Below are 26,442 nucleotides of genomic sequence, written 5' to 3'. Positions count from 1 at the left end.
TAAAGCTACAGCAACACTGTAAGAAATTCCCATATGCACTTGGATTCAGAAGCTTCAGAAATAGAGAGCATTTGATTTGTGAAGGCTCTGGGTATATGTAATATACCCATATTTGCATGCCTAAATCATATAGCAGCATGTATAAGTGGTATTTGCATGCACATATTTCACATCCAGCTCTGTTTTGCGAAAGGGTGATTCAGAGGGTATAGTAAATAGACATACATCAGAAGTAGCAACTGAAAAATGAATTAATGGGATACTGAAGGCATAAGCTCATGCCAGTCGTATTATGTTAGAACTAAATAGTTTAGATGTATAAAGTATTCATTGTTTCTTGTGTGAAAATATGAGCTTACTTTTGTCAAAAATAATTACAGGAAGGAGCTGTGGGAAGCTCAGCAGATCTGCAAGTCCAAGTTTGGTGTTTCCTCTCTGAATTTTTTTGCTGACATTTCACTAACTAGGGGTTTTAGAAGAGAGTAAGTGAACTTTTCACCAAGGCATAGCAATGGGAAGTCTTGTTCTATGTAGACTTAGATGACTTCAGGCAAATAGTTTAATCTTTATTTGCCTCATTTGATCAATGATGTCAACAGTGGTAGTGGCAATGAAATCTAATTCTTCAATATTCTAGAAGTGGAAGGCATGGAAGGTAGCACAGAAGTGTATTAATTACATGTTAGTAGTGTAACTGAGTCTGTCTCAAGTTTGTTTAGTCGTTATAGTCTTCTACCTAAGAAGAATTATTACTAGAATATGAAAAATTTTGTGATAGATCAAACTGTATGAAATTCTTTTTCTTTTAAAATGTTGTTATCTCTACCTCAGGCTCTTGGTATGACATCTTCCCAGGACAGAGCAATCATTAAAAAAAAGCTAAAGGAAATGAAAGCATCCTTGGAGAAAGCTCGCAAAGCTCAAGAGAAAATGGAAAAGCAAAGGGAAAAGCTTCGGAGGAAGGAACAAGAGCAACTGCAGAGGAAATCGAAGAAAACAGAGAAGTCTTCATCAGATGCAACAGAGGGCACTAATGAGCAGTGATAAGCAGAAGTGCTGCCGCGTGAGGAAAGTGGAGGCACTTCAAGGGAAGAGAAACTCATACCCACTCTGGTGCCCCTTCAGCTTTCTTCTATTCGTTACGCAAGAGTGTGTACAGAGAAATGGGGCTATACATAGAATGACTAGGGGAATTTATATTGTGTAGTTTTATTTTCCCTCATACCCAGTTCACGCTCGTTGCTGTTGCCATGTGAAACGACCCAGCCCCTCGGTTTGTTTTGTTGTTGTTGACGGCTAACAGATTTCATATTTTTGTGGCGGTGTTTCCTTTCAAACTACTCTTCTCTATTGAGCGCTGTGTGTTTGGTCACTTCAGTAACCAGCATGATGTTGAGGAGCATGGTCCACTGCTTCACCTCTTCTGAACAGGATGGCCAGTCAAATCGATTGGTGAATGTTTCTTCAGCTGGGTCAAAGGAGTTGTGCTCTGTCTGATAAGGAGTTGACAACTTTCTAACTGGAAGTTCAGCTTGTTTATGGTGTTTGGATACTCAGTTCCATCACTGGAGTAAGTTTCATCTTGCATCAGTACCTTGAAGCGATACTGCTCTGGAAACACAACTGTTCAGTGACTTCTTAGTATACACTGGAGATAAAGACAGGAGAGTCGATATTCCCCCTGGTTAAAAGACAGGAGGTGAAACTCTTTCTGTTAACTGTACAATAGTTAATCCAGGAAGGAGGCAAAGCCTTAAATGATTATGTGGGTTTACACAGAAATCTGAGGATAACATTTATCCTTTAGATATCTGAGCAAGGATGAATTTCTAACTAGAGCACAGCGTATATATCTGTATAAATTTCATTGTGCTCCCAGTGTGTAGGCAACTTTCTTATAGCACACTCTGCTTTCTTTTTCATGTGTTTTGAACAGGAAACTGGGCTTATTTTGTTTGGGTTTATTGTTTGTTGTTTTTTTTTTTTTCCCCAGGAAAAACACAACTTTTTCAGATTCATTCTCCCATAAGCATTGGGAGAATAAGCTTTGTGCCGTGCTGTTATGAAGCTATTGTTGGAAAAGATTATCAAACTTGAGTCTGCTGAAGATTTTCAGTTTTTACAGAAGTGCACTTTAAGAGAGGAAGACGAGGGATTCTGGTTAAAATTTAATTCAGTACATTGCTGTTAAGATCAATGCTGCCATGGAGGTGACAGTTACTAAGTCCAAAGCTGCCATATATTAACGGGTTTGATTGATGTGTTTAAAGAATATCCTCACATAAACCTGAATTTTTGGGCGTAGGCTGTAGAATGTTTTGATGGCTTAGCAGTGGTCACATTACATCCTTCAGAGATTTGTTTTCTTGGTACATGAGGCCATCAGTGAAGGCTGCTGTGTAGTTTTGACTATGAAGAAAGCAGTGTATAGCTCACACTGCACGGTGTTACTGCCTCTTAAGAGTAATATTAAAATATTCAGTATTTCTTCAAAAGAATGGACAGACAACAAGTGAATATCCACAATGAGAAGCTAGAGGTATTTGCTTACTGCTTTATAGTAAAAGCTAACTACACAGCAGTATTTATATTTGAAAAACATCAGTTCCTTTGTGTGCATCCTGGAAGTTGCAGTCTTCATCTAGTCATGTCAACCCATAAATTGTTTAAGATGTTGATGCGAAGTTAGAATCTTGAACTTGAAAATTTGCCAGCCTAAAAAATGCAAGTATTGAATTCTTTTGAAGAAGATGCTTGGTTTCATTTGTCTCGGCTTCTCTTCTGCTCTGTACTTTATGGCGTTCAGATTTGTGTCTGTAAAGTTCTCTGAAGCTCAGATTTGAAACAGTTGGGGTGCAATGTTTATAGTTAAATTTCTTTTGATCCTAATAATTTCTTTGACATGTAAAATGTTCCTGTAAACTGAGAGAGCCTAGGTCATGCAAAATTAATACACAACAGATCTACTTAGCATTAGCTTTCTTTTTCTTTCTAAATCCAATTTCTACAAGGTTTTGATGTATAATTTATTAAAATCTAAAAATGAAATTGCCATGAATGATACATCCTGGTATTTCTAAAGGTTTGTGATATTTTTCTTGAGGTAGACCACTGGCAAAAAAACCCCACCTGCGAACAAGTATTCCACATTGCAGTGAATCTTCCTGTGCTTTTTGTAGGAGAAAAGTTATACAAATGTTTAACAGCCTCGTAAAACTAGCATTCTGTTATTTTAGGAGGTTATCCATTTATATTTGAGTAAGAGAAGTTATCTGGAAGAAACTGGAAATTTAATATTTTAAATACAATGTTGATAAATGCATTTTGTGATCATTTTCTTTTTAAATAATGTTTACATTGTAGTAATGTTTAAATGGTTGTATACAGTAATCTAAGGTGGTGTCCCTGTTTTATGTTGTTTTCTTAGAAACCTGAGCAGACTGCTTGGCATTATACACAGAGTTTTCATTCTTGCTGCTTAGAACAGTGCCTAGTTAATCTCTTTGTAAATCAGATTCTTATTCTGCAGAACAACTAATTCAGCTTGAGTCCTTTAAGTACTCAGAGGGGGTTTATTGCTTTGTGGTAATATTGTTTTGTTATTCTCAGACTTTAAAAAAAAAAAAAAAACAACCCAAAACTTACCTTAAAAAACCCTAGTAGCTTAAATTTACAATAAAACCATAAAATGCATTTTTGATCAACACATAAAAAGCAGGCAAACCAAGCAGTGTCAAGAGTTTTGCTCTTCCTTCTGTGATAAAAGAGATTCTTGTGGATCCTTTTATTAAATATGATAACTCATTGTTGGGACATGCAGAAATGACACTGGATAATAGATGTGAAGCAGTTTGAAACTTTTGGTTTTGTTGTACAGGACCTTTAAAGTTGTGTTGCAATTTTTTTTCCTGTTGTATTCTGTAATGACACCGAAGGTAAGAGATAATCTCATCATCTTTGTATCTCAGTGTATGCAAATACTTTTGCATTTTTTCAACTTCTTAAATTTTTTTGCCTATTGTGCCATGAGCAGTCTGCTGCAGGGATACCGCAGGAATCGAGCTGTTACTAGAATTACTGAGCAGCTTTCCTCTGAAGCTTGCCAGTCCTCAGCTTTCCTTAACATTCAGAAGTGCTTGACACCGAGCATCGGGGTTCCTTGTACTTCATTGCTTCCATCAAAGCCCCCAGTCCTCCTGAGCTGCTCCACCTTCACCTCCTGACTCACGTGCTGGTGATTAAGAGTTGGGCAATGTTGTGTGATTTTTTGAGAAGGAATTGTGTTCCGCTTTCGAGTCAGAGAAAGAAATGCCACTCTTGCAAGTAGTGCAGAATCCAGTTCTACAGTAGGAAGGAAGAGGATCATCGTGTAGCTAGGTACAGCCAAGAAGTACCATTCCAGGTACCAACACAACACTGAAAATCAGAAGGAAAGGTTTGTGCAGATCCAGCTGTAGTTCTTTGCAGCATCTGCGCTGTAATCTGTACTGTTTCTCAGTGCTGAAATTTAGGGGAAGTTTTCAAGAACTGTGTCTTCTGTTGATTTCTTAGCTGTGTGTTTACGGAGAGAAAATACTGTCAAGGCAAAAGAAAACCTGATCTTGCTCTTTTTAGGTGTGGCCACATCCCCCACACCATCATCAGACTAAGTGATAGAGGGGCTGGACCCTTTTAATCCCTCATTCCGTGTTCTCCCTCACTTGAAAACCTCAGGAAACCTATGTCGTGGTCCAAAACACTGAAAAAAACAGATCCTTAATAGCAGCACATGTTTAATTAAGTTGTAAGTCTTTAACAGTCCAAATGGGCAGAGTGCACAGAGCAGTTTTGATGATTTTGGTTTAGTTTTGTTAAATGATTGAATGTGATGAAATCAGTCTTTCTAGAAATGTTTCAAGTGATCTGTGGCTTGATTCCCTCTTTAAATAACTATGTATGGCTTTGTGTGTGTACATACATATGGGCATACACAGATAGTCATACAGATTCACGCAGCACTAGTAGCAGTTAGCACGTAGGTAGCGGGTGCTGCAGGGTTGTAGGCACACATGGGGTAGGCAGAGGACCCAGGGCTGTCTGCAAGCTCAGAGGAGCTGCCCCTTGGTCTCGCCAGCAAGCGTGCGTACCCCTGTCTTTGCTGGTAGCTTTACTCATGCTTTTCTTGTGGGGTTTTATGTATTCTGCAGATCAGATTTTAAAAGTTTTGTTAAAACCGTATACAGAATGGTCCTCTGCAGATCCTTCTGCCTTTTGTCCTCAGGTGGTTTTTTGGGGGGTGGGAGACTGGCAGGATTGATTTGTTGGAGTGTTGGTACTCTAGGAAGGGGACCCTTCTTATTATTTTTAACCCTAACTTTGATTTCTATGGGAGCGCTTTTAGCAGCTCGTTTTTGAGCAGGGTGACGAGTGACATCCAAGGGGATGTACCCACTCAGCACAGTGGGGCGTGGGCCACCTGCAGGTGGCACGGTCCCTTTTGTTAGCCTCTCGTGTGGATTTTACTGTACTTTTTCCACCTGTGAAACTGGTTTTTAAAGCTGTGACACCTTAGTCATGACATTGAGCCCTCCAATCCCTCATTATATAATGAGCTTTCTGTTACTAACCGGGGTTACTAAGCGGTACTTTTGCTGTCGGCATTAAGTAATGATGTAAAAAATGTGCGTCTTAGCGGGAGTTTTGGCAGTGGTGCCTTGAGCTGCATGTTCCTTTGGGAAGTTTGGACTGTGTCAGGAATGAGCCGCAGGGTTTGTGGAACCTGGCCAGCTGAGTGGGGCAGGTTTTTTCCTCCAGAGCAGGGAGAGGGGAGGAGGAATCACAGCTCCCGAGGTCAGGTCCACCCCGGGAGCCTGAGCCGCCTGTCAGGCTTTCTGTGGGAGCTTTGTCACCGACACCGCTGGGAGCAGGAGTGTCTGGAGGGAAGGGGGACCCCAGGGCACCAGACATAAGGAACAGCCAGCCCGTTTGGAAGTGGGGAGTGCACAGTGAACCTTTTCTGACTGTTTGCTCTCCCATACACATTTGCTGTCTGAAAAACGTATTTTCCAGTCACGCTGCAACGGTAGCTCACTGGTCACTGACGAGTGTTAGATATTGCTAGAAGACCAGGCAGCTAAAAGACTAAAATGCACTGTGGTCACTGTAAAAATTGGCTTCTTACAGTGTTTCTTTTTATATGGTTGAAGAGGTGGTTGCGCTTCAGATTTTTTCCTTTTTCTTTTCTTTTTTTAAAGAGGTCAAATGTATATGAAGTGCATGTTATCCTGAACTTTTTGTTTGTACATCTTGGTGTCTGATCATCTGCATGAAAGACACAGTAGTGCCATGTCTGAGCTTGTTCTCTTGTGCTTGGTTGGTATGAATTTCTCTAGATTGTTGAGTTTTCCCCAAAATAACTTTGGTTAATATTTAGTTATTGGGAGACATCAAAACAAAACATCATGGTGGCCCTTTGTTTTCTTACAGTTTAAATACAAAAAACAAAGCCTTGTGGTTTAAAGTTAATTTGTTAGTGTAAATAAATTTCTTGCCAATGAGTATTATTGTTGTTAGACAACGAATGCAATAAAATGAGAAATCCTGAATCTTTATTAGAATTTGTATCGAGTCCTCACTTTCCTGTTCATTTCTTGGTCATTCCAGAAGGAATGAATGGGGAGCACGACTGGAGAGCTGCTGCTGCATGGGTCGGACTGGGGGCCGGGGGGACATGGACCTTGCCCTGCTTGTTCTTTCCTTCCTTCTGCTCAGTGCCAAAGATTATTTTAATCCCAGCTCTTGGCTAAATTGGCATGATTCACAGGCCTCTGAGTGGATCTCATTTACAATCTGTAATTATGTAAAAAGAAGTATAAAAAAAAAAACAGTAAGGAAGGATAACGGCCATTTCACATGGGGATGAAATGTAGCGTGCGGTCTTTTACTGCAGGTCAGTGTAAAAGTAGGCTGCCTTCACACTGATGCTGGCCAGTGTTTGCCCGTGTAAAAGACCTGGCTGAAGTGTCAGGTAGTTATAATGGGCTTTTTATACATTCAGAGTAGAGCAGTTCTTCTGCTGAACGTGTTTAGTATGTCTTTATTTGTTTGATTTTAGTAAAGCATTAAATTAGGGAAGAGCAGAGGGCACAGACTGTCCAATTTGTGTAGTCGTTTCAGGGGATTTACATCTGGCAGAATCTAGGCCAAATACTCTGCTCTTAAGCTAACTCAGTCTGTGTTCCCAGTGGCTGAATCATCTTTCTTACTTTCTGCTAATATCTCCACCACCTGCAAGAAGATAAAAGAATTCTCAATCCATAAAATGATCTTAATTAAAATAGGTATATTAAGAAGCTGTAAATACACAACTGACATGTAAAAACCCGTCTGCTCAGCAGCTTCTTAAGCCTGGAGCCATCCATACGTATGTCCTTGTTTGTGCAAGTTGTCTCAAGATACCTGCAGTTTGGTTTATGAAACGCTCAGAACTGCTCCAGACTCTACAGCTTGTAAAAGATGATGGGTTATGCTCCCCTCAGGTTGCAAGCCCGGATTTTCCCTGTGCAGGTTACCTCGTAATCGGGAGGCCAGGCTCGAGATGCAGCTTCCTCCGCGGCTGTTTCTGCCACTGAGGCTGCCAGTGAGTTTTATCAGGCGGTGATGCCATGCCGAGGGGTAGGACCTGTACCCCAGCCTTGCTTTTGCTGCAAAACATGCGCTTGCTGTCTCTGTCCTGCCCAGCGCCACTTTAATGCACGCTGGTCCAGCTTCAGTTCTCACCTCCGCGCTGCGAGGCTGGGACGCCCCGAGAGGAGGTTGGCAACAGGCTTCGATCCGCCTTGCCCCAGGTTAAAATTCAAAATGTTACTGTTAGTAATAGCAGGTACTAAGTCCTACCCATGACCTCTCTCCAGCGCTTTAGGAAAAGATAAGGCCTATCACCTGCATGTGCTTCTGTCTGAGGGCAGACCACCGGGAAAGCCTTCAGTACAGGAATAGTTTTTTTAAAAAGGGGAAAAAAGCCAGACACGAGAAAATACATTCTTTATTTTCTGAAAGGCCAAAACCAGCAAAAACATGGAAGGTTGACAAGATCCAACAACATGTAGATTTGCTCATTTGAAGATGTTCTAAGCTACTGGAAAAAATGAAATTAATGTTTTGATGGGTTACTTCTACCACTGCGGGGGGAAATGCTGGCTGTTACGCTTCTAGAACCAGTGGGTAAATCGGGACCAGCAGCGTGACTGGTTGGTGTTTCAGCTGTGTTACTGCCACTGCAGCAAAATGCTGTAACTCTTCAGAAGATGACACTTGAGAACAAATAGTGGCACAAGCCTAAACTAATTATTTTTAAATGCTACTGCAGGATGTTGATGGCTAATCACAAACAGGTTAATAACCCAAACTCTACTTATTGTGAGAACTTCCTTCAGAGCATATTGTTTTCTGCTGGGGCTCTGGGAACAATGTCTGTTCCTAAAGGCTGGACGTGGGTTACAGTAGGAGAGCATGCCACTTCCCAGGGAAGCTGAAAATGCCCTGCAGGGAGCGAAGTTGCTGAGGGAGGTGTGGCGAAGCCAGAGTCACTGTAAATTATGTTCTCCAGTGCTTGGTGCAGTCAGCTGATGCCACAGGCAAGTCCAGCAAAGGGACGAGACAAAAGATGCCCTGGTTCAGGGCTGGCTCTGCTCTGTGGAAGGGCTGTCCGCACGCTGTGGTCAGCAGAAGACTTCAAACCATCATCCGAACAGATGAGTCCCTGTCACCAACGCCTGCATAAACTGACGGTAAATCCTGGGCAGTGCTCAAGTCCCCAGATCCACTGTGGGTATTTTGGGGAGGAGCTAGGAACACGGTTTGTGCACAGACCCGCTAATGTAAGGCCAAGGCCGTGCGTGCCCAAGAGGTGAGGTCAGTTAGCTCCATGGCTAACCCTAAAGCTCAGGTCTCCCTCTCTAGCCATCGCTGGACCCCGGCAGCATGTGCTAGCTGTATACAAAACATCACAGATACCAGCAACAGCTATGGCTACATGGGGTGAAAGAATTCTCTGGCATGGCAGCAGTGGGAAGCTGCCAGCATCGGCAGGGCACAGCGACGGAGCCAACATGTCGCTAGCTCAGTTCTTAAACCTCCCACAACTTCTTGCACCCAGGGATGTGCCTTACACCGCAGCATCTATGCCAGCAAGTGGTGGCAGCACAGGGGCTCGGAGCGGAGCAGACGCTCTGGGAACAGGAGGTGATGCGACAAGACCCACAGCCCACAGCAGCTGTGCAGAGGAAGGGGGATGGCACCGTCCCTCCCGTACAGCAACACAGCCCCAGCCATGAGCCCTGGCACCACCTCCTTGCTCCGGTTAGAGCTGTTCCTTTCCCTCAGAGAAGGAGCAGTAACTCCTTTATACCAATGGATGAAAGCTATTAGGCTTGTCTGTGTTAGAAAGGCCAGGCACAGGAGCCAAGAGGCCAGCACACACATTTGCTGTTCAGGACCACTGCTCGCCCACAGCCATGCCTCGTCTCAGCCAGGGCAGCAAAACCCAAAGACAAACAAAGGTTTGCACAGTGTTCAGGCGGCTGCGGCGTGGGCTGTCTGCCCTATCTTGTAGGCAGAAGCGCTCCTGTGTTTTCAAAGTACTGGACTTGCCATGTACTCTCCAGATTAGAGGGGGCCGTGGCTGGTGGTGAAGCAGGTTGCAGGAGGGAACAGCAAAGCCAGAAGAGCTTTAGCACCCAGAGAACGGCTCTTTCTCCTCCCGCGCTCGGGCCTCACAAGCAGCCTGCCTTTTTTCTCCACACAACGGTGGAAGAACAGCGAGGAAACACTACCACATCAGCTGAAGGCTGCAGAGGGGTGGTGGCCCTGGGCAGGTCTGCCAGGTGACGCCATTCGGAGGGGCAGCCAACTTGCTGAGATGTGCCAGAGCAAGCAGACACAGGGCACAACGGCAACCCCAGCAGGGGAGCCGCCACTGCTAACGTGGAGCCTTTAGCTGGATGTCAGCATCAATCACAAAACCAGAGCGGTGATCAGAGGTGGAAACTCAGAGGGCAAAAAGAACAGCAGGAGCTGCTCTGTGGGTAAGGACATCTATACTAGTGAAAGAAGAGCTCACTCCACAGGCCAGGAACCAAGTGGTGGCTCAAAGAGGGGCTTCAACCACGCTGGCACCTTGCTGTGCACACTGGAAAGCACAAAACTGATTTCTAGCTTCAGAGGACACTCCATTCAGTTTCTTGCAAGTGATTGCTTACTGACACCATTCTAAAACCACCAACTGATGGAAACCTGGATAGGTCTTCCCACAGCGCACGTTATGGCCAACTGCCGCTGGGTAACGTGAAGTCGGTGCCTGCTGCACAGGAGCACAGCAGGAATCGGCTCCACACGGGCTGGGAGTTAAACACAGAACATGCTGATCAACGCTCAGGGGTAGTCATGGTGGCAAAGCGCCCAGAAATCCTCCCTTTGCTGTGACACAACAGTAACTGCTAATGCACTTTTCACTGAAGGTGCTCAGGAGCCATTTCCCACTCTTTAAGAAAAAAAAGCCTTTTTTAAACTCCCTTTGGAAGACTCAGTAAGAAACCACTCCAAAGTGATGCCCTCCTCTTTTCTCAGTAGGATTAAAAGAAATTTATGAAACTGAAGTAACGTTAGGAAATGGCTTAAAGGAGGAAAAGGGAAAAAATGACACTGAAATAACATTTCTTCTCCTTCCAGTTATTTCAGAAGCATGAGGGAAAGCCAACAGGAAGGTTTGGAAGAAGAACCCTCAGCACAGTCCCTGGGAAAGCCGAGGGGTCAGTGACAAGAAAGCACACCACACTGGTAGTTAGTGATTCTCATTTACAAAATCAGTTTTCTCCAGGGAAATTAAAAAAAAAAAACAAACAACAACACACACCCAAACCAAAAACAAAACCAAAACCACCACCAACCAGAAATCCAGTCACAACAGATAACAACGTCTGACGGTTTAGTCACTTCTAATCTGAATTTGAACTTCAAGGTTACCCTTTGTTACTGACATGGGATCCTCCCCCTTACACAAATAAACTAATTTCTCACCTTTTATTTCCTTTTACTATTGCATAGAACTCTGAGTGTGGAGAGGAAGGCTAAAATACATTTCCGTGACTCTAGTTAACTTTTATTGGAACAGTCCTGTTGTTAGCGAATCTGGCAGAAACTAAGTGAGTTCCCAAAGCATTTAATCCTTTCCACTGCAGCAGATCTTACCCGCAATGAGCTATAGCTCACAGTAGAGCGCTCTGTGGAAGACTGTGCCGATGAGCAGTTTTCCCTCGTAGACAGATGCCACCGAGCTTCCCTGCAGCACGGAGCCGTTGTCTGTGTAGACACGCGTCACTGTAGGCTCCTCCGAGAGGATGTTCTGGACGCGCAGGACCTGCCGGAGGAGGGGGATACATCTGCTGAAACGCCGTGGGCGAAAATCCTCCAGAGATGGAGGGAACATCAGTATGTTAACTTAAGTTAGGTTGATCAGCTGCTGCTAACTGCAACCAAGTGATCCTGTGATAGGGCCACAAATTCTGCTTCAGTGACGCATAGTCCATGAAGACTCATGATTTTTTTTTAAGTGGTTGTGCAACAGAGGCTCCACCTCAGTAAGGCAGGCGGTCATCCCCAGCACTAGGAATGTGCGGTTTTTTCCAGCCTAAGAGTTACTTAATATCTTCTTATTTTCATGCTTTTTTTCAGACAACGTGCCAAGTACCATAAATCTACTGCTATTGAACATGATCATTTTGAAAAGTGACTTACAGGGAGCTTCAGACAAGACCAAAAAAATCAAACAGACACCCACCAGCCCCCCGCACTCAAGCTGCTGGCACGCTGGTGCCAGTACCTCATTGATTTCAGAAGGAAAAAAGAATTACAGTGTCACCTACTGATGAACCACACTTGCACAGATAAATGACTCCAGTGCGAACGTTTCTGGTTGGGCTTTGCACTCAGTCAATTATTTTTTGTTTGGCAAAGAGGTGCTGGCTGGGTAATTAACGCAGTTCATCAAAATCTGATTGTGCGGCCACAGCTGCACAGAAAGCAGCCTGATGAGTCCAGCATGACTGAGCTACTGGGTGGAAATTGTTCTGTTGCCTCCTAAGGAACTGAATAGGTGTTTGTTAGCGAGCATACGCTGTTCAGGCTTTCCACTTGAGAGCAGAAGCTAGAAGCTGCAAGTCAGCTCGGTCTTTGCTTTCGTAAAGGCTGGCCAGGCATTTCTCTTACGTAATGCAGAGTTAAGTTATACCAGGGGAATCTGAACAGAGCAACTTTCTGGCACAGACATAGCCAAGAGACCAGTGACATCTCCCAAAAGGCACCTCAGAGGCAGGCAGATTTTCAGGATCACTGTAGAACAGCTTCATCCCATTGGGATGACATCCTATCCAGATGTCACCAGTGTGAGGGTCAATAGACAAGTTATCGACCAGAGTGTCCAACTGCAGCGTCTATTCAACACAGAGGAAAAACAAGAAAGAGAGGAGTTAAAGCTATCAGAAGTCCTGGAAGCACAATGTAACATAACCAATAGACTTGTGCAAAGACTCTCATCTCACATAACTTAGACTGATTTTTTAAGAAATATTTTCTCCACCAGTGCTATTTTTCTTCTTGCGCAGTATGCTTCACCCCTCCTCTATGCCAGGAGATACCTGCTTGCTGCTCCAAGCTTCCCCCATTGGCTCTCTCACACCCACGCCTGCGCTGATTACTGCAGTGCTCTGTGGTCTAACGCACACCGACCAAGGAAGACTTCCACTGCAGCTCTACCGCACGCCCAAGGATCCCTCTCTGGTTGCTGGCGAGACGGTACAAGACATGAAGCTCTGTAACAGGGTGCACAGCACCTCTGCCAACCCATCCAGACCAGAACTTCCCACACGATCAGGCTCAAGTCTCAAGCGTTCATGGGGACTAACCTGTCCAAAATTCACATATGACTCTTCTTTATGGAACAGCAGCACCTTACCTTCACATGGGTTAAATTCCAATTAGCATGTTTTTCCATAACATGGACATTATGATCAAATGCATCTGCAACATAGATGTACCTTCAAAAGAAAGCACCTCTTAGCAATCTGTATGGGTAAGCAGACAGACTTTAAGACTGTGGAGCGCTCCCCACTTGCAGAACTCCTGCCCCATTAACCCTTGCAAGCAATATACGCAAATTTCTGTATCAGTTGGTTAAAATGCAGCAAACTTTGATCTTACTGCATATAAAGTACCACGCACAGCAGCAAACACTGCCACTAGTTAAAGACCAAGACCATGACTTCAGTTCTACAAACACTCCGCGTACAAAACGCCTTGCTTTGTATGAACCAGTTTAGACACTTGACCACAGAGGTACCACGTGTACAAAACAGCATTTCAGGATTCTTTTGTGAGAAAAAACAAAATCTAAGGCAAGGAGAAACTTACCTTCTGTCGGGTGAAATGTTAATTCCATTGGCTGAATAAAACCCAGCTGCTACTTCTTTAACTTCTTTTGGACTGTAGTAAACAACATTTGACCAATTTAAACCCAAGAACATCTCTAAGAACATCAAGATGAAGTCGCAGAAGTAGTGGTCATTGGTAGCATAGAAGCTGTCTGGTCCCATAGCTACTACATCATTCACGCTAGGGGGGGAAAAAAAAAAAAGAAAAAAAAAGAGAGGGAGAAAAGTAAATAAAAGAATGAAATGAGAGGTATGAAGGAGTATTGTAGGAGTGTCCAGAATCCAGCCAGGATAGGGTCATCCCATAGACATAAAGGGGTTGCAATTACAGGTGGTACTTCAGATAGACACCAAGTTATTTAGATCCCTTTTAATTCTATTTCCTTTTACATGAGCAAGGACTGTGCAGTGCTGAGATCTGAACAGGACTGTAGGGCACCAGCTAGAGATCTGGCTACCTGTCCATAACTCCATGCAAATTCTTCTCTCTTTTGGTTACATGCAAGTGGAAACCAGAAATCAGGTAGGAGTTGTGACAACTTTATCTATCAGGCTCTGTTTATCTTACAGTCATTTTGCAGTAGGACAGACCATGAAAATTTTGTATGCAACAAAAAAAACTCAGAAAGCTAAAACTGTGTTTATTTTTACAGTGTAGCCAATTCAGAACAGAATATCTGAAGATTCAGATCTGCAATGACCCAAGAGTGGATTACATGAGAGAAGGAGAAATAGATGCCGAACTAATTCACTGGCATCAATCACAGTGGCGCTTAAGACTGATTCAGTGGTACAACTATTAAAAATCTCATTTACAGAAGAGATTTGAGAAACACAGTTTTTGATGACACAGATAATAAGTAATCAATGAGAGAAGCAGGAAAGCTGGTTAATACCCTAAAACTAAAACCATCCAACTTTGGATTTTACCAAAGCAGCCTCTTCTGCTGGGGGAAGACAGTATTTGGCTCCAATACCTTGTCAGAAGGTCATGTCGAATGGTTTTCAGGTGTACAAGAGAATTGTCATCTTCTATGAATTTAAATAATTCTACTGTGCTCTTCTGATGGGGATGGTTCACAACAAAGAGGTACACGTTGTCATCTTAAAAAAAGAAACGGAAACAGCTGAATGTGGCTGAGCACCCCCAGCTCTGACACAGCCTCTAGTACAGCGCAAACATTGGCTTTGGTGCATTTGTCTCATGGCTTTTCAGGGGCAGAACAGCAAGTACCAGAGTAACACAGGATGCCACTGCAACTGGATCCAGCCCTCCAGCTACTCTTCTCCCAGGCTTGCTCTACAGGGCACTGCCGTGTAAATACAGTTTTGCTATTTCTACCAAGGAAGAAAGAAATCACATCTTCATCCTTGTGCCCAAGCCACTGGGTTTTGCAATCCGACACACTATAGTGACTGGTTGCATGAAACAGCCACCGTCAGCTGGGAAGAGCCAGTTTGGGCTCTGGTTTCTTTGCTGCATACTCTGAGAGAGCTGAAGGGGCATCCTTCTCTTGTACTCTGTGTAAGGTTGCAGTCCTTCTGCTCAGCCCTCCTGGTGAGACCCTAAATCAGCCCCCACCAATTTTTCCAACACCTTCCCTTAAAGGGTGATTGCATGGGAAGGCAGGTCAAGCTGTAGCAATGTTCTCTTTTAATATTTGCAGACTTCCAATTGCCTCGATAACATCCACAGTGAAAGGACAGGGAAAAAGAGAGAAAGGAGAGCACAAAGGTTATTTTATTAGTAGTCAGAGCCTGCCATAGAACATGTCTTGGAGAGGAGAACATGGCTTGGCCACAGAGTACCTAAGATTCTGGTAATTTACAGAGTTCTAAAAATTTACTTTGTAGCCACAAAAGGCTCCATTCTGATCACTACTAGCTGGTGAAGCATGCGTCTCTTCAAAAGCCTTGCCCCCAGGGTGGGACAGAGGTAAATTGTGAAATAAACTTTGTGTAATTTTCAACTCCTCAAACTTTTCCCATGTTCTCTTTTCTTCCGATGTATAGGACATCTTTCTGTCTCAGATAGCCTGAGATTTTGTTTGCTTTAGCAGCTGACATTTAGAGAAGAGCCCAGTGAAGGCAGAAAGCCCAAAAACCTTTTTCCCTCCTGGCCAGTGCAGGCTATTGTGGGTGCAATGCAAGGCTGCAAAGGGATCTCTGTTTCTGCTCTTTACGCTGAGATTTGCCACCACCTCAAATTAAAGATTTCTTTACCTTTGTCTACATAGGTGCTGATTCCATGAGGGTTAAACGATGCCAGATCAAACCCTCGGCTGATTCTCAGTTCCACTGCTCTGGGATTGTCTTCATTCAAATCCATCAAAAATATTTCACCTGGCTTGTCTGGTGCAGGGCTTTTTATTCCCGGATATTTCAAGCCCTGTAAAATCAAAACTTAAGAAAATCATTCTTGGATAACAAAAATAAAGTGAAGCAGCACCAGGCTGAAAAGGCTGGAGCCTTGTTCAGGCTGGCAGGGAGACATCAGGATGTCCCTCTGCCTTAGCCTACTGTGACACGATGGAGGCTGAGGGGCTGGCTCTGCTCCCTCTGGCCAGCCCTGAGTCCCAGCGCAGAGGGAGCAAGCTGCGTGGGGCACGAGGAGCCATGCCCAAGGCAGCAGCCATCACCCGGCTGGGTGCTCCCGCTGTGTCAAACCACTCTGCAAGCAGATACGCTGTGGGGACGAACTGGATGTACGGCACCACCGACTGCGTCCAATGTGGTAAAGCCACGGGGAACAGCAGCACTGCAACAGCTTACAATTTCTGGCATGAATTTTGTAATGTTATCATTCCCTATGTGTCCATGTGTGTCCCTGGAGCATGAGATGAAAACATCAGGTTTTGCTTTAGAAATTAATCGCTAGCCATCCTGATTGCAAAGAAAAGCTTGAAAATGTATGTCCTAAAGGCTAAAAAACCAGGAACAACAGAATCACCAAACAAAATTATTTTTTTTTAATAGTAGTGAATTAACACACTTTAACAAGGGAGAGGTTTGACATTTCAACTCTTCAAGCAAGCAGCATGAAAGAAATTCCAGGTTACGTGAGCAGCTAAGCCAGTGCAATAGAATACCTGTGTCAGTGCCACCACCACCACTTCTGTGTCAAGAAGTGCACTTGCGCAAGCGGAAGGAAACACTGGCTAAGCTGACACAGGCCTGGGCTGCTCCTGCGGAGCCAGCCAGCCTTGTAGGAAAAAAAAAAAAAAAAAAAAAAAAGAGTCCATCCTGCAATTTTCACCTATGGCTCTGTAGGAAGCAGGCAAGCCCCTGCACAGGGAGGGAGTGTGGGCACTTACGGAGCTGATGAAAGCAAGTCCATTGGGAAGTATGTCAATGTCTTCTGAACCAGTTTCTGCAAGACAGAGATAAACAGGGGTTTTCAGACAACATTAAACATTTCCCATCAAAAAAACTCCTTTTTAGTACAATTCCAGCTCTCGTGACTGTCCCTTTCTGATAGGACTGCACAAGCAATGAAGTTCATGTTGCATTAAAAGTAGTAGCAGAAGGCAGCAGTATGCCAGGTTAGGGAATAGCACTGGGGTTCACCTCTTTTGGGGGACTTAAGGGTGTCCCCACAGTGGCTGGACAATCTCCCACCCAGCTCCGTGTGCCCCAGGGTGTCACAACATGAATCATCCGTTTTGACAATAGTGTTCTGCAGCAATTAGCACAGATGCCGAGATTCTCAGGGCAGGACTGTATCCATCATTCAGCCCACACGCTTCCATAAGGCAGCTCTGGGAATTGTGCGCACTCACTCTCCTGGCTGAGCTGGGGCACTTCACTAAGATGGATTGCCAAATATTTACCTAAAGCTCTCAAGTGATAGAGAGCCTGCTACATCTTTAAAAGCCAAGGGCTTTAATAGCTAGACCGCACTTCTAACTGTGGGTAATCATTTCCAATATTGGCAGTTACTGTAATATTTTTCCCTGCTAGGAAAATAAAATAAATAAAAGCCATTTAGTAAGAGCACTAGAGCAATTTTAGGCTTTGATCAAGCACTCTCCACAGACCTTTTAGTCCAATGCTGAAGCACATCTGCCATCCCACATTTTCACCGCTCGCCTGTGAAGCCTCCCCTCTTTTCTCCCAATCACCAGCACAAACAGCATGCCCCACAAGCCACTTTCCAGGTGACGGCTGGATTAAACCCACCTGGGAGTGTTTGCTTCAAGGAGGAAATTGTTCTGCCAGTTTTCTTTAACAGAGCCATCAACATAAAGGTTTTCCACTCAGCTTGTCCCATCTCTCCACACCCCCTCCTTCCTGGCCATGGACCACTCACATCCCTTATGTGGGTCACACCATCCCTGGCACCTCCTCCTGAAGAAGGATCTGCAAATTTGAGCTAAGTTTATTGTTTGCTTTTAAGTAACTCCCAGCAAATTTATCCCAGCCCTAATTTCACCTGGCTGTAATTTATCCTGGGGCTGCCCAACAGCCCTTCTGGGGAGGAACCAGATCCCCAGATTACTCACCCAGGTGAGCTCCTTCCCAGCTCAGCCCTGGGGAAACGTGGTGGCACTTCTCCTGGAGGGACAGGGGACAAGAATAGTGCCAGCTTTCCTTCAGCCTCAGCAAGCCCCTGCTCCACACCATTACACTAACGAGCAGAGCATCCCTGCTTTCTGGAAAGCAAAAGATCTGAAGATGCATTTGCGGGGGAGCCAGCACATTATCTCACCTCCTGGGTTTTGGTTCTGAATTTCAGCTGGGCTCAAGCAGGAGGCAGACCTCTGCACTGATGTGCCCAGAGACATTTAGAGCCTGTGTGAAATTTTTTATTTTTTTTTTAAGCTCAGGTTTAAACATCAAGCTCCTTTTCTTTGCCCCAGCTCTTGGTCTCTCCAGGTTTGGATTCATTTAAAAGACAGGGTTAGCAGCAATTCCCCACTTCCCAGGATTGCTGCAAAGATAACGAAGACATGCTGAGCAGCTCAATGACCATAGTGATGTGAGCCGGATAGACAGCTTTTACTGACAGAGCACACTGATGAGTGAATAAACAGAGATACAATAATTTATCACTACTGAAACAGTGAGGCTGCCAAGTAGAAAGATGAGCGGGCTAATTGGGAGCAGATAATTAAAAAGCACAAGTTTCTGGTGGAAGGCATGTGATGACACGCCTGCACCCAACTAATTTGAAAGAAACTGCCCAGCGAAGCACATTTTGGCCACTTCTCAGCCAGGTCCTGGTATGTGTAGAAGAGAGCGAGTGCCATCAAAAGAGCAGCAAAATGCCGATTCGGCACAATCCTGCTGAGCCAGCACCGCCGAGGCAGCGAGCGGGGATGGAAGCACACCGCTGGCTGCAGGGAAGCTCCCAGGCTCTGTTTTGGGAGGGCTCTGGGCTGCTGTCACAGGCGCTGTACGGGACAGGAGAGCTAGGGGCTGATTTATTAGGTATCAGTTGCCTGCACTGCATTGCTTAATTGTATCACCAAGCCTATAGGATCATGTGAAGATTTTATTGGTTCTTTATTTTATCTTAGTATGATGTGTTCCCCAGGTGCATCTAACAAAAACCCCACCTGGATTTCATGTCCAAACCCAAGTGACTATTTCGCCTATATCCCACGAATTGTTCCAAGATGCAAGTATTTCCAGCAATCTCTTTAATAGCTCCTTGAACTTTAGGAATTAGCACAGGACATGTGGTTAGTTTATTATAAACCACTAACATGATTAGACAGTAATAAAATTCAGAAGATACTCTTTATTCTACAACTATAGTCTTTCCTACACATTTGTGAATGAGGTTTAGGACAAGCTGCAATTTTTTACGGGTTTGTTCAATATTTACATCCATCCCTACACTGCACAATATTCAAAAAGAAGAATAGATCAAAGTCTTAAAAAAAAGAGACACACAGAAGGGATGAAATCATGCAGAAAGAAAAGGGTCTACTAGAGAGTTTTTCCATTTACTCTGGGTTTGTTTCCATTACTATGGATGCATCGCTTTTAACATAATTACAATAGACTGTACCAGATGCCTGTTCTTCTACATACAGGATGGATTGTTTAAGATTATTTTGTTCGGAGCCGATCATTACCTACGTCCCACTTACAAGTTCAGAAGAACTGTTTCAAACATTAAAATAAAGAGAGATTGTTTATTCAACTTTATCATCGAATTTTAAAGGAAAAATGCCCAGGAGGCTGAGATGTCCATGTAGAAAGATATCCTTGTACAAAGTCACCCACAGGAACAACCTTACAGATCGGAGTACAGCAAGACCCCTGGTCTGAATAGTGCTACCTAGGCAGAACCTAGATGTTAGGCCTCCTCAGACTCCCTGAATAATATAACCCCCTCCAGTCATAGTAAGTCAGTTTTGGAAGACATTTGCACGAACATGCCAACTTTTAAGTTTGCACAAAGCCTTTGTTATTTCTCTTTCTGCCACATTGGACCTGCTGAATTAATTTTTGGCATTTTAATTTTTCTAAGGCCAGCAGACAGAGTGAAGGCAAGGCAACGTGCAGAGCTCCATGTGAAGGGACAGTGTTACAGGAGCACAGCGAGAAGCAGCAACGAAGCTCTGTAAATTGATCCACTGCCACCTCTGAGCAGAGCCAGGTTCTCAGAATTCACTCAATCTCCATGTAAATGTCAGGCACCAAAATGAGATATTGTTTGGAAATTAAACACAACTGTATTTGCGATTTCCAGCTTGCTTTCTTTCCTCAACAGAGCAGTCACGTTGCAAACAGTCTTTAAAGATTGCAGTGGTGATATGCTTAAAAGAATGACTCAAAAATTATTTTTATATTCATTACCATCAAACCTGAATTATTCAGAGTCTTGCATGAGTAAATTACACCTCAATCTAGAAGACCTGGAAAGTTTTTTCAAGTGCAATTTCTTCTGCACATAACCTCAGGCAAAGGAACTCTGCACATGCTCATTCATGGCAGTAATTTGACTTTACGAAGATGTTTGGTGGCTGACACAAGGAAGAAGCAAGATTTATGAAATGAACACAGTGACCCAGCAAGCTCAAAGGCAAGGCTCTTAAAGCTCATCCAGTGACTTTTTGCACGTGCAAAATCCAGACAAATTTCAACAGAATTCAAGACATTTCTGAAAATACTAAAGAGGAGAAAAGCCCCAGGCACTAAGATTGTATTAAGTTTAAAAATCTGGGGGGTGGAGGGAGACACAAAAAAAGTGATCAATTTTTAAAGTATCCATTTTATGCTCTGATTATCCTAAAGGGATAGAAAAAACAAGGCAGAAACATTCCTGTGTGCTAAACACATGACCCGAAGGACAAAGTCAACTTTTTAGCCACTCTGTTAAACCCCTTTGCAAACCAGACTAAGGTGCCAAACACGAACCCTTGCCCTTCGCCCCTGTGCAACCACACAGCCAAATTGCACAACCGCACCGAGCTCCTGCCGGCTGCGTGCATGGTGCAGCACCAGCCCGCTCCTAAATCGCCGCCAAATGAGGTGCTAAGGCAGGAGATCCTGGCTGGCATTTAGCAGCTGCTCCTTTGCCACATGCCTGTGGCCTCCTCTGAAAGCTTCCACCCTTGCAGCACATCCCGTCTTCAAGATGTCACCAGCTGACAGCCACCTGTAGGCGCCTGCCTGGAAAGCCAACACGCCCTCATTTAAAAGCCAAATAATTTCCTAAGTGGCTTAGCAAAGGAGAAGTGCTTGCAAGGCACTCATTTGCAAGAAAAGGAACAGAAACTTTTAATACTGAAGGCAAAAAGTGTTACAGCAAACTAGCTAGTTTTTCAGGAGAATTTTCTTCCTGCAGTTTCTCCCTACCTCAAAGTCCAAGCACCAAGCGAAAGCCAAATTAGCACTTTGTTTTCAGGATCAGTCTTGAGAGTTGGCTTTAAGAAGCAGTTACAAAATAAGGCTGGACAAAAGCAAAGCACTCAGTTATTGTGAGCACGTACCGATCCCTTTAATGAGCCGGCAGTTAGGGAGGGTTACCGGGGCTACTTCCCGCGAAGCATTGAGCCTGTTCCTGCAAGAGGAAAGAGCAGGGTTAACACCACACAGGTAACATTCCTAGCGTCACTTTAACTAAGTTTTATTTTCTGCCATATTGCAGCAACAAATCATCCATAAACCAGTGAATAAGCAAAACCCAGAACTGACAACAGCAATCGCTCTAAATCACTGCGATGGTTACACGTGTCCAGGGATTAAGTGATTCTCCTAAACTGAATAATTTCAGGAACATTACTTTGCTCCTGAGCTTCAGGAACAAGTGTCCATGACCCACCACAGCTCAAATGATGGACTAACAGGCATGCTTTCTTCATGTTTCAGCCACCTAAATACAATAGCACCCCACAGTTAGGACCAGCATTTCAGTGAGGAGAGGGCAACGTTCTACCCCAGCCCACTGGCTATTTCTGGTGACCAAGCCACCAGACGCAGCAATAGCCTTGTTGCAAGGCAGGCTACCCATTTCCTATCAGGTAGAACTTGGTAGTACTATTTTCAGCAGTTACCCCCTCCCTTTCTCTTCCCTCTGGTACCCACCAGAGCATTATCCTTCAGCAGTGCTTATTTTGTTCCTTAGTGCCCACCAAACTGGATCTCTGGTTCGTGTTTTACTGGACAAGCAGGCACAGACAGGTAACCACCCACGCATAAGTTCCATCTCCTGCATTCCAAGTTGTCTACAAATCCGTATGAAGGGCACCTCACTACCAGAACTGCTGTGTTTGACCATGCTGGTCTGCAGTGCCATAGAAAATATGTTGTGTTTCTATGCCAAAATGTCAACTAGCGTACCAGAATATGTCTTCCTTTTTTTTTTTTTTTTCCCCAAAAGAAAGTATTTAACTAACGTTTCTCCTTTGCATGCCTATCATACACAAGCGTTGAGGCTGTACGTGCTCCAGCCACAGAAAATCCTGAATGTAAAGATTCCATACCAAAACCTAGTCCTGTTTATGTTATAGTTTTAGGCATAAACATAAACTAAACAGCAGTATCAGTCTGTGATATGGGAAATATGCGATACAGCTGAGCACCATGCGGTATGTCAGTCCTGCATCTTTTCAACCACTTAATTATGAATTGTAAATTGCTTGAATGCTGTATCATTGACACAGGTTGTTAACATAGCGCCAGAAAATAAGAAGAAAAAGGTGAAAAGGGCAGAGGACAGCAAGGGAAAGGAGCCAAGTTAAACTCTCCCAAGCCCTCTCCCCCAGCTCAGGAGTCCTGACAGAACTGCACTGGCTCTCAGCCCACAAGCAGCACCCGAGGGCTGCCAGGTCCCCTCTCACCCCCCCCACCCCCAGCATCCCGGCACAGCCAAAGCCACCAGACCCCGAGGGTGGCTTGGGGCGATCATGCCCCAGATTTGCACTGCTGCCTCCTTAGGGTTTTTCCCTTTCCTATTTGCATCAGCTTTTCCTGGGCAGACTGCAAGCCACCCAGCACCAACGGCACTGCAGGAACTCAGCCAGCAGCCAATGAGGGATGATAATATCCCGACAGCATTCCCAGGGAAACACTTCATGGGCTGGAATGAGAGTAATTCAAAAGGACACTGGTCACAAGCCTGCAGCACATACAGAGGCTTTTCCAAAATGTGTCAGTTTATCTAGCTCAGGCAGCCTTAGCTAGTAAGCCAGATGGCCTAGATAACTAACTGGCCACACTAAAAACACAGCAGACATGCAAGCTGTGCAGGATGCAACTTCAAAAAAAGCAGGAATTGTGCTAGCTGGTGCAACCCCAGTGCATGACAATTTTTTTGGCACTTTTTCCCACCCAGTTCCTTTTTGCAGTTTCAGCCCTCCACCCACTATCCCACTTTGGGGACACAAACCACAGGCGTTCCCTTTCCTTCAGCAGTGACCTGCTGCATACTCAAAGGCATCTCTCTCTCCTTCAGTTTTCCTCTTCTCTAGACTAACCAGTCCCAGATCTTTGGGGTTCTTTTTCCTGACAGAACTGAAAATCACCTCTTATTTTTGGTTTTGCTCACAATTCTTTTCAAACTGTCAGCATTTTTCTGGAAGCACGCTGCTGTTTTGAACAGAGTATAAAAGCTGAGTGCCGCATCAGTACAGAGTGTTAGGAAATGATAACATTGTACGTGTATATATAAATACATATATATGAACAACAGTATCAAAGGCATATTGTTCTGAGGAAAACTGTAACATGGTATAATTCACATTCAAGTTTTACAAATTAGCTCAGAACTTTCTTCAGAGAAGAACTGACAATGTGAGTTGGTAACACACAACTTCTTCACCTGTTTTCTGCTGCACAAGTCCTACTCAGGTCCGTCTGGTACCTATCAACAGTGTAATAGATGCATAAACCAACCTGATTAAAGAAGAATTAAGTTTTTAATAATTCTTCAAGCCTTAGCTTTTAAGCATTTCATGGATTCTTGTGTCGTACTATCTAGACACAATACACCAAACTCAGAAGGAACAGCAGTCTCTTTGCTGGACTCCTGCCTTCTTGGGGGGGAACGGATAACGGAAGGGCCTGGGAAGGGTTAACACTACCCACAGTTTCTCCTCTCAAGGCTGTGTTAAATTATTTCAGAGTACTTTGTTATCCAGTATTGTGTGTTTACAAACTCTGCAACTGTCTTCAGACCTCCATTACACTGCAGTTTGTTGAAAACACAGCACACAGGAAAAACCCACCGAAAGCCACAGAGGCAGGGGAATCCTGTTGCTGTTGGGAGATTTTGCTTTATCAGATTCCCATTATTGCATTTGTTCATTCCATTTGGAGGGGACATGGGGTCCCCTGTGACTCACAGCAGTTTGAAATGGCTCACCCCACTAAAGCCCAGGAGCATTTCCCAGCTCCACCATCCCAACCTGTGCAACTCCAGGGCAGGAGGATCCTGTAACCACTATGGTTATCACTAATGCTTGCGGCGGATTCAGTGCAAGACGCCAACACACCTATGTGGCATAGGCTGGGTCTAGGAAGTATAGTCCTCCTCCTGTAATTAGCTACCCAAAGATCCATTAGTTGGATGTCACTGTTTTGGAGTCAGGGACTGGGAGTCTGTGTGGGCATGAGCAAAATCATAATGAAGCTGCTTTGCAACACTAATTGACCATTGCTTTTCTGGCCTGAAACAATCAGTTACACGTTTAGTAGCTTTCAAGGAGAGAAGGTACTGTAACACCAGTGTTCACATTCACACCTCACGGTATGAGGTATATGATACGGAGCATGCTATGGCTGGGTGTTTTCACTCACAGCAAGTGAGATCCCAACTTATGATCACAGAAGTCCATGCTCCTTCAGAGGAAACCTCATGTACACGGGGGCTGTTGCTACCTGGAGGTCAGCTTCAGCAGAAAATAACTTGAGTTTCTGGCAACCTGATTTGCACTTGCTGTTTGGCCCATCTGCAGGAGATGAGGTAACTTTGCAGATGCTGGTTTTGCCACATCCCTGCTAAGTGCAGCCTCTGCAAAAACAGAGGTACCAGCCGCCCCCCGCCACAGGGCACCCTCTTCCTCTGGCCTCTTTGACCCCAGCATCTTCCTGGGGAGTATCTCACACCCCCCTTACGGCAAAGTGCACTGCCGCTGGACCAACGCTCCTGGAGTTAGTTTATGGCTGGCGGAGCATGCGGAGGGCACGGCAGAGCAATCCAGCGCCCGCTCTTTCCCGGGGGAAACCGGTTCCCTCGATAGTGGTGATGATAGGGATGATGGTGATGCTGATGATTAGCCCTTCCCCGCCGGCCGCCACCGTGCTCGTGCGGGGGCAGCTCTTCGCCGCAGTCCGGCCCCAGACAAGGAGCTGAAGCGCCCCCCGCCCGGAGCCCGGCGGGGGCACCCACCACCCCCTGTCCGGCTCGGCCCCGCCGCCGCCCCCCTCCCCCAGCACGGTGGGCTCAGCCCCGGCCCGCGGCCGCGGTACCCCTCCCGCTCGGCCTCCCCGCAGCCCCGGCTGCCCGCACCCCTGTTATCCCCCGGGGCGCCCCCTCCCCGCACGGCCCGCGGTGCCGGGCGCCTCACCGAAAGGCCAGCAGCCGCTCCGCCGCCAGGGCTGCCGCTATCCCGACGAGAGCCACCGCCAGCAGCTTCCCCATCGCCGCTCCCCGCGCTGCCCGCTCCCGGCTCCCGGCTCCGCCGCGGCCCGCCCCGCCGCGCCGCCCCGGCCCGCCCCCGGGCCCCGCACGGCGCACACGGCCGGCGGCACGGCCCCCGCCCCCGAGCGGAGCCGCCCGCGCCGACGGCGGCAGCGCGTTACCCCGGCAGGCACGGCCCCGCCGGCCCCCGCCGCCGAGCTGCGCGTCCGGGCTCCGGGGGCAGGAGCAGGCAGCGGCGGTGCCGCGCTGCAGGCTCCGCGGTGCAGCACCGTGGCAAAGGCCAGCGGACCGAGTTCCAGATTCTGTCATTAAAAAAACCAAAACCAAGTTATCTAAAACCGCGTGTGTTGTTAGACAAAGATTGCCTGATGCAGGATGTAGAGGTACTCGGGGTACACCCCTATACTGAGACATACATGCTAATATGTGTGCACTAACACCAAAGTTTCCCTCCCCAGATTTTGCTGGAGAAGCCCTGGTTTCTATGTGACCGTTCTCAGATGCTTCCATGGTTTCTAACACACCAACAACCCTTATGCCTTTGCTGCTGCATGGCTCTCTGTCCCCTGCCTCCATGCGATGGCGCACCGAAGGCTCCCACTAGCACACTGTCCCTCAAACATCGGCGGGCCGCCCCCAGGCTTATCTCTAGCAAGCCCAGTTTTATCCCTTTCCCCCTTCAAATCTAGTTTAAGGCTCTTTCAGTGAGCCCTGCTACCTCCAGCGCAAAGATCCTTTTCCCCCCTGAGACAGCCGTGCCCTGCCTGCTGCTGGAGGGCCCCATGTCCTATAGACTGACCCGTGATCAAAAAACCTGAAATTCTGCCGGCTTATGCAAGAGCGATTTCTCATCTCAACTTGCTGCAGCACCGCTTTGCTGGC

At 45.5% G+C, this 26,442-nt stretch overlaps 2 protein-coding genes across 10 annotated transcripts in view; one reads left to right on the top strand and one right to left on the bottom strand.

Annotated features, from left to right (window-relative positions):
* Positions 1-6,590, top strand: part of PPP1R9A (protein phosphatase 1 regulatory subunit 9A) — a 146,354-nt gene extending 139,764 nt beyond the window's left edge. For all 7 annotated transcript variants that reach the window (XM_055803598.1, XM_055803602.1, XM_055803601.1 and 4 more), the window contains one exon: positions 832-6,590. In XM_055803598.1, the coding sequence (XP_055659573.1) occupies positions 832-1,044 (213 nt within the window). In that variant the 3' untranslated portion in view covers positions 1,045-6,590. The remainder of the gene's footprint in view (positions 1-831) is intronic.
* On the bottom strand, positions 6,561-25,629 carry LOC101913744 (serum paraoxonase/arylesterase 2). Of its 3 annotated transcripts, none has more exons than XM_055803604.1 (10): positions 25,487-25,629; positions 21,410-21,480; positions 16,778-16,833; positions 15,687-15,852; positions 14,441-14,567; positions 13,444-13,644; positions 12,989-13,070; positions 12,339-12,467; positions 11,227-11,395; positions 6,561-6,828 (listed from the first exon to the last, which is right to left on the bottom strand). In XM_055803604.1, the coding sequence occupies exons 1-9, from the start codon at positions 25,558-25,560 to the stop codon at positions 11,237-11,239; spliced, it is 1,065 nt and encodes a 354-aa protein (XP_055659579.1). In that variant the 5' UTR covers positions 25,561-25,629; the 3' UTR covers positions 6,561-6,828; positions 11,227-11,236. The 3 variants fall into 3 exon arrangements, with proteins under 3 accessions (XP_055659579.1, XP_055659580.1, XP_055659581.1); XM_055803605.1 differs by lacking the exon at positions 6,561-6,828 and adding an exon at positions 7,056-7,266; XM_055803606.1 differs by lacking the exon at positions 6,561-6,828 and adding an exon at positions 8,006-8,116.
* Between the last annotated feature and the right edge of the window lie 813 nt (positions 25,630-26,442).

Source organism: Falco peregrinus, chromosome 5, assembly GCF_023634155.1.
Source record: "Falco peregrinus isolate bFalPer1 chromosome 5, bFalPer1.pri, whole genome shotgun sequence".
Classification (NCBI taxonomy): domain Eukaryota; kingdom Metazoa; phylum Chordata; class Aves; order Falconiformes; family Falconidae; genus Falco; species Falco peregrinus.
The sequence above is the reverse complement of the archived record's forward strand: the minus strand, read 5'-3'. Positions and strand labels throughout refer to the sequence as shown.